Source organism: Rhinopithecus bieti, unplaced genomic scaffold (genome assembly GCF_001698545.2).
Source record: "Rhinopithecus bieti isolate Rb0 unplaced genomic scaffold, ASM169854v2 scaffold_38740, whole genome shotgun sequence".
Classification (NCBI taxonomy): domain Eukaryota; kingdom Metazoa; phylum Chordata; class Mammalia; order Primates; family Cercopithecidae; genus Rhinopithecus; species Rhinopithecus bieti.
The window spans coordinates 18,051-26,509 of NW_016815870.1; the positions used below are offsets into that span (position 1 = coordinate 18,051).

The 8,459-nt window shown below is 32.1% G+C and overlaps 1 protein-coding gene across 1 annotated transcript in view; it reads right to left on the minus strand.

Annotated features, from left to right (window-relative positions):
• Positions 1-3,437, minus strand: part of LOC108516549 (kelch-like protein 4) — a gene marked incomplete at its 3' end in the record, with an annotated part of 21,340 nt that extends 17,903 nt beyond the window's left edge. Inside the window, exons 1-2 of the mRNA XM_017854103.1 lie at positions 3,274-3,437; positions 2,744-2,880 (exon numbers count right to left, since the gene is read on the minus strand). Of these exons, the coding sequence (XP_017709592.1) occupies positions 2,744-2,880; positions 3,274-3,416 (280 nt within the window). The remainder of the gene's footprint in view (positions 1-2,743; positions 2,881-3,273) is intronic.
• Between the last annotated feature and the right edge of the window lie 5,022 nt (positions 3,438-8,459).

The window sequence follows — 8,459 nt, forward strand, 5'->3', positions numbered from 1 at the left end:
TAGCTGGTAAAGATGTATTTGCCCAAAATATTATCTCTGGAATTGACCCCTGGCACTGCCTCAAGAGGAAGCATATGTTGCCAAGAGTCTACAAATTAAGAATGACTTATTTGCTTTGTTATAAAAAAAATCTGACTCTTTTTGAAAATATCTGTAATGAATTTTTAAAAACAGAATCAGAAGCAATTTAAGTTAGTCCTTTTATATTTATATGTCTCTATTATTTTTGGAACAAGTATTATTGATTAGTTATTGCAAAAATTACATTATTTTTATGAGTCATTCCTGCTTTTTATTGTTTTAACCACGTTATAAAGAATGTTTCAAATGGCTGATATCAATTACAAACTATTCCTCTAAAGTTTTTCCTTCTAAAATACCTTAATATGGGGCCCATATCGTTGCATAACCATGAAGAAAAGAGTAATACATATTGTGAGGTCCTGTATACATAGTTCAACCTGTAAAATATATTGTAAAGGGGTCCAGCCCATTAGCAGACCTTCTTGTGTTGTTCTTGTTCTGATTTTGAAGAGAGCGCCCTGCCCATATCTCATGAGACCTAGAGAAATATGAACTATTCTCCAATTCAGATATAAATATTCATCTGCTATAGACATTTACATTTGGTCTGTTTATTAGAAAGAATATTCATTCGGAGAAATAGTTATAAATGTCTCGGGTACAGTAGGAAAGCATTGTGTATTACAGTGTACAGTATTCAGTTACAAGCATGCTTAAGAAAGGCTGTTTGGAGCTGGTTCAAGTTTCACTTCATTAAAGAGTAAAAGGATAGTCAAGCCAGCTGGCTGAATTATTTTATCCTACGAATGCTCATTGGGAACAAAAAAGATGTTTCCTAAGGATTAAAATGTATCAGGTAGAAGAAATAAAGTTATTTCTATTTCACTCCCAATTTTAAAAAGTTTGTTGAAATGTTAGAGCATAATGGAAACTTAGGAAATATTTTTGTTTAAAGGCTTGTCAGGAGAAAGGTGAAAGCTGAAGGAAGGAATGAAGTACTGTGAAATTTCAAAGTAGTTTTGTTAGAACAGTGGTCTTCAAATAGCATGCATACCACTAGAGCTATATAAAACCTATCTGAGACACAGATTAATTTGATGTAAAGAAATTTCAGCACCTCAAATTCCATACATACCCCTCCTAAAAAATGGTCTGCTCCTAAAACAGTTGTTACCACACAGGTTTTACTTTCCCAGTGTCATTTCCATAATTTTCTTTTTTCTCGCCTAATAAAAGGAAGTCACATTCCTCATCTATCCCAAAGTATACTATGCTACATTACGGGGCTGTGGCACAGGAACAACTTTGAAATAAAAGCTTATTCATACATATTGTTATTAGGATCTAAATCATATCATATTGATCATATTGATACTTTCAAAATGTACAATCTGGTATTTTTTAGTATATTCAAAAAAGTTTGCAACCTGTATCGCTATCTAATGACAGAACATTTTCATCACTCCCAAAAGGAACCTCATACCTATTGACATTCATTCCCAATTCCCTCCATATTCCTACAACCAATAATTTACCTTCTGCCTCTACACATTTTTCTATTTTGTACATTTAATGTAAATGGTATATTAAAATAAGCGATCTTTTGTGACAAGCTTCTTTTATCTGGCCTAATATTTTCAAAGTTCATCCATGTTGTAGTATCTATTACTACTTCATTCCTTTTCTATTGTCTATTAGTATTCCATTGTGTTCATATACCGTATTTGATTTACCCGTTCCTCAGTTTGTAAACATTTGGATTGTTTCTACTCTTTACTTATGAATAATGCTTATGTGAACATTTGTGTACACAATGCCGTGTGGACGTGTTTTTAACTTTTGGGTATATAACTGCGAATGGAATTGCTGAGTTATAAGGTAGCTATTTTGTTTAACTTTTGAGGGACTGTCATATAGATATATTTTTAAATGAATTCTTGTTTCTAATTCTTATAGGATTGAGATTTGTTAGATACATTTAAAATGCAAACTTAATAGTGCTTTATAAAAAGGTTAATATTTACAATGTTTGGGGAATATATACTTTACAAATACTTAAAATTACAAGGTATTTTAGTCATTAATGGAAAAGGTAAGGAGAGCACATCGTTTTTCAAAATTATTTTACAGACAGTGCAAGCAAAAATGTTTGAAAATGACTCCGTTGGAGAAAACTAGGAGGTAAGCTTTTAGTTTTAAGAAGAGCCTAAGTATACATAATCAAATACAAGTATTTTAATACTAAGGGACCCTGAAGATGAAATAATCATTCTGGAATAAAAGTCAAAATACTTTTTAGTCCCCAAACTCATTGTTACCTTTATTTACAGTTTGAATAGATATGAAAATTATTCTGAATGAATAGAATGACTAAATGTCTACTGTAGGATTGGAAGATCCCACTCTCACTCTTCTTTTTACAAACAAGAATGTGCCCACACCATTCCAGAGTTGTTCCTGTATGTTTGTTAAATAGCTGTCTGCTCTCATGTATAAGGTATTTTCTACATGTTATATACCTCTTGATCTTTTATATGACTGAGTTTATGTCTTGACTATGCCTTTTTATTACTTTAGGAAATTTATTTACCTGTTCTATTCTTTAGTTTCCTCACCTTTGTAGTAGTAGTAGCAGCAATAATAACTACTACTACTACTAATAGTAATGTGTGTTATATAATGTAGGGTCATTATGAGTTAATGGGTATTAAGCACTTACCTGTGTAAGCATACTGCACCAAAGAATTCAGTGCATTTGGATCTACTCCTTCCATCCTGACCTCTTCTTGTTTGGCTTCAAGCACATCATTAGTAAACATTGCAGCAAAATAATCAGACACTGCGCTGAGAACCAACCTGGAAATAGGAAATATTTGTAGGAATTTAAATGAGTCAATAATTTCACTGAAAAGCATGAAATGGATTCAGCAAGTTTGTAACACTAGTGAGTCTGTTTTCTCCATAAAATCTTTTACAATTCAGTTAAGTGTAGTGAAGTTAGAAAGGTCAAACACGTAAACTGATGTTTTTTTTAGAGGGTGTGTTTGTGTTATACTTTCCATCATCAGTCTTTTCAAAGTTTGGCTCTTCTAAATAATACACAGAGAAACGGATCATATAGGCTAGCACTTTTTCAATATAGGAAAATAAGTATTTTTACAAATATTCCAATTTAGAATCCATGTACTTATTATCTCTTATTTATAACTGCCCTACTCAAAACCATTCTGTATACATAAAAATACTTACCTATGGGCTGGGATGCGGAGGTGTCCTGCAATTAGTAGCACATCACATAGTTGTTTCTCTTTCAAGTAGTTCTCCATTTTACGAAGAGTTTGCTCTGCGTGGTTTATAACGTGGAACTGCTCTTCAGATCCGGTGGCGTTCATTTCTTCAGAGTGCTGTGTATCTAATCTGAAAAGCAAGTAAGGATGAGAATATGGTTCATCATCTAAGTTTGTAAAAAATTTAATTTTCTCTAATGAGAGTAAAACATGTAATGGAAATTTAGGCATACCAACTTCTAAAGGAAATATGTTGGATTAAAGTAAAATAAAATTTGTTTTCCAATCTTAGATATTTTACTATAATTACTACCTAACCTTTCATTAAAGTGAAGTGTGCTGGTTAGTGTTTATATCTGAAATGTAACCAGAACTATGTACAATTCACCAACAGGGCTACTGATAGTTGTTATATTCACAAACATAAAACCTACATTCTTTGATTTATGTGGGTATTATAATTATGTCAATAGGCAGGAAACCCTTAGACCTGAGTCAAAATACTTTTAAAAAATTTGAATATGTCCTGAAGCTTCTCCCTGGAGTAGTCATTACACATCAGAAATATCAAAGAATTTCAAGCCTACGAGTTTCATAGCATTCTTCACAATGTCATTTCCACCTTTTATTTCTTACTATTTAGTCAAACGTGATGGCTATTGGATTTACAATAATAAAAGCGGGCTACCTGTATTTTCAACATTACACAATGGTGGGATTTAAATCTCAACACAAGTACATACAGGCTTACAATCAGTAGGAGATGACCAATTGATTGGTTGGATGAATGTGCTTACATATGTTGCTTATTACGTTTCTTGCATCCAGGCATCATTTGCTAACCACCAGTTAGGATTGGTTTTAGATCTCCTCACTCCCAATTCAGTCTGTGTTTCTTTTAAGACAATTGGTCCAAGGTGATATTACTTTCTGTGTCTAATTCAAATACATTATCACTCTTTAAATCTTCAGTCATAATATTGTACTGATAAGAAGGGATCATGGTCTGAAAAGCTCAAAAATTGCCTGCTACCTCCCTTCAGATGCACTCTTGCTTACTTGTTCTGGAAAGGAACAATTTCTTGGCACTGTAGACTGAAAAGCATTCAGGTTGCACTTAACTCACATTATCCTCATCTTTTCTCTTTTCTGGTAATGACTCAGTTCACATTAATTGAGTCAAACATTCAATGTCAAATTAGCTTAGCTATCCTCATGTAACTGCACCATGCATTAGAGTGGAACATATTCTGAATATATGTTTGAGAAGTTTTGGCTAGGAAAAAAATTTTACTCTAAATTTTCTTCCTCTTAATTTGGTTAAGGACAAAAAAGCATCTTCAATTACCAGCTAATTTAGGATGTTTTATAGTAAATATATTAGATATTTAAATGTTTTATAATTAAATTACATATTTTAGAATCTGAAAATTCTACAAATATGAGCCATACATAATTTAATTAAGTTTTAAAAGACAGAGGGAACTTTCTCTTCTGTCACTTTAAGAAATAAGAAATTAGTACCCAAAGAGATATGAACAGATCCAAATATGGCAAAATGCAACAAACATATTAATCTAAATATACAAAAATATAGCTAAAAGAGTAATCTTGGGCATTATCAAAGCAGAATATAATAAAACAAACAAGAAAACGGCCACCACCATTACCAACAAACTAATCTATTGATAACTTATCTGATCTTAATAAGCTCCCAGAGCTCATAAATTACAGTTCTCTTGCCTCCATTTTAGACACTGTAATGCCAGATCAGATGTTATAATGGAAATCACTTCATTAGAGAAAGTTAATCCCTTGTCTTTGTTTTGTGGTGACATGGGAGGCAGCATGGTGGAATGAAAAGAACTTATTATATGAAGTCATAATGCCTGGATTTAGTTCCAGCCCCTGCTACTTACTGGATGAGTGATCTTTGGAAAGTTACCTTATCTTTTCTAAGCATTAATTTTCTCCCACAAAATGGAGATGAATGTAATATTAATACTAAAAACAATAATGCTTGTACCACAGTGATATCAGAGGAAAAAATGAAAAAACGGGCATGAAAATTCTATGTACAAATGTTAGGTCTTACGTTGTTAGTTTTAACTACCAAGATGTAGTTATTTTAGTAATATATTTTTAGAAATTGTCTTGAACTGTTATTTCTTTGATATACTTCCATTTTAGAGCAATTATAGAATTACAGAAAAGTTTATCATTTATATCAGCATCAACTAACAGATATTTCTTTTATAGTGTGATTTATAATCTGTAATACTACCTTATTCATTTTGCTGTTTACACTGAGATATGTTTCTTCTATTTCCAGATTTTTGAGGGTTTTTTTTAATGAAGGGCTATTGAATTTTATCAGATAATTGTTCAGCATCAATTGAAGTGATCACGTGGTTTTTGTTTTTCATTCTGTTAATATGATATATCACATTAACTGATATGCATATGTTCAACCATATTTGCATCATTGAGATGAACCCTACTTGGTCATTATGAATAATCTTTTTAGTATGTTGTTGAATTGGTTGGCTAGGATTTTGTTGAGGATTTTTGCGTCAATATTCATTAGCAATATAGGCCTCCAATTTTCTTTTTTTTAATGTGTCTTTGCCTGGTTTTGGTATCAGGATAATACTGGACTCATAGAATGAGGTTGGAAGCATTCTCCCCTCTATTATTCAGAATCGTTTGTGTGGGATCAGTGTTAGCTCTTTTTAAAATTTTTGAAAGAATTCAAGAGCGAAACCATCAGGTCTCAGGCTTTTACTTGCTGGGAGAATTTTTATTACAGCTTCAATCTCATTATTATTATTGGACTATACACATTTTGGATTTCTTCATCATTCAATCTCGATAGGTTGTATATGTCTAGGAATTTGTTTCTTCTAAATTTTCCAACTTATTGGCATATAGTTGCTCTCATCTTTATTATTTCTTCTACTAATTTTTGGTTTGGTTTGCTCTTATTTTTTCAGCTTTTTAAGATGCAACATTTGGTTGTTTATTTGAAGTTTTTTTTCTTTTTGATGTAGGCACTTACAACTATAAACTTCTCTTAGTATTGCTTTTGCTGTATCTCATCAGTTTGGGTATATTGTGTTTCCATTCTCATTTGTTTCAAGAAATTTTTTGATTTCCTTCTTAATTACTTCATTTAACCATTTATCATTCTGGAGAATATTGTTGAAATTCCATGGGTTTGTATAGTTTTCAAAATTCTTCTTTTTGTTGATTTCTAGTTTTACTTCATTGTAGTCAGAGAAGATGCTTGATGCTATATCAACTTTTTAATGTTTTTTTCTTTTCTTTTTTTTTTTCTAATTTTACTTTAAGTTCCAGGATATATGTGCAGAACATGCAGGTTTGTTACATAGGCATACATGTGCCATGGTGGTTTGCTGCAACAATCAACCTGTCACCTAGGTTTTAAGCCCCACGTGCATTAGCTGTTCTGATGGTCTCCCTCCCCTCGCCCCTGCCCCCAAACAGGGTCCAGTGTGTGTAGTTTAAAGGCTTGTTTTGTGATGTAACATACTGTCTATGCTTGACAATGTTTTATGTTCTAAAGAGATAAGTATTATCCAGCTCTGAGTTGTTTTATAAACATCTATTAAACTTACTTTGTCTATAATGCAGATTAATTCTGATGTTTCTTTGTTGATTTTCTATCGGGAAGATATTTTCAGTGCTGAAAGTGGAGTGCTGAAGTCTACAGCTAATATTGTATTGTTGTCTATCTCTCTCTTTAGCTCTTATAATATTTGCTTTCTAAATCTGGATGGTCCACTGTTGGGTGCATATATATTTAAAGTTGTTATATCCTCTTGCTGAATTGACCTCTGTTTCATTATAGAGTGACACTCTTTGTCTCTTCTCATAGTTTTTGTCTTGAAATCTATTTTATCTGATATGAGTACAGACACTCCTATTCTTTTTTGGTTTCTATTGATATAGAATATATTTTTAATCCCTTTATTTTCAGTCTATGTGTGTCTTTATAGGTGAAGTGTGTTTCTTGTAGGCAACAGATCACTGGGTCTTGTTATTTTTATCCAATCAGATACTCTGTGTCTTTCCATCAGAGGGTTTAGTCTATTTACATTCAGTGTTACTGCTGATAAGTAAGAACTTATTCGTGCCATTTTGCTATTTATTTTCTGGTAGTTTTGCGGGCTTCTCTTCCTTCTTTCCTTCCTTACTGTCTTCCTGTTTCTGAAAGTGATTTTTTCCTGGTGGTATGATTTCATTTCTTTCTTTTATTTGTTTGGGTTTTGTTATAAGTTTTTTGTTTTGAGGTTGTCTTGAGGCTTTCAAATAATATATTATAGTTCATTAAGTAAATAAGGACTTAACACTGTTTCCATAAACAAACAAGCAAGAAGTAAACTAATAAAACCTCCATAAATTAATTTTATCTCTCTGCATATTAACATTTTGTTTCTTTTGTATCTTATTGTACTGTCTACGTCTTAAAAGTTGTAATTATTATTTTGACTCATTATTTTTTAGTCTTTCTATTTAAGAGTAGTTTTCACACCACAATTACAGTGTTAGAACATTCTGTGTTTTTCTGTATACTTACTATTAACAGTGAGTTTTGTAACCTCAAGTGATGTCTTACTGCTCGTTATTATCTTTTCTTGATGATTGAAAAACTCCCTTTAGCATTTCTTGTGAGATACATCTAGTGTTGATGAAATCCCTCCTCTTTTGTTTGTCTTGGAAACTCTTGATTTCTTCTTCATGTTGGAAAGATATTTTCACTGGATATACTGTTCTAGTATAAACGTTTTTTCCTTCAGCATTTTATATATGTCATGCCACTTTCTCTGTGCCTATTAGTTTTCCACTGAATAGTATATTGCCAGACATATTGGAGCTCCATTACACGTTGTTTTTTTTCTGTTACCTTCACCTTTGATAGTTCGATTACTAAATGCGTTGAGGTAGTCTTCTTTGGATTAAATTTTCTTAGTGTTGCGTAAACACATAAACTATTTGTACTCGAATTTTGATATCTTCCTCTAGGTTTTAGAAGATTTTTATCATTACCTCTTTGAATAGCTTTTCTTTTTTTTTTTTTTTTGAGACCGAGTCTTGCTCTGTCGCCCAGGCTGGGGGGCAGGGGCC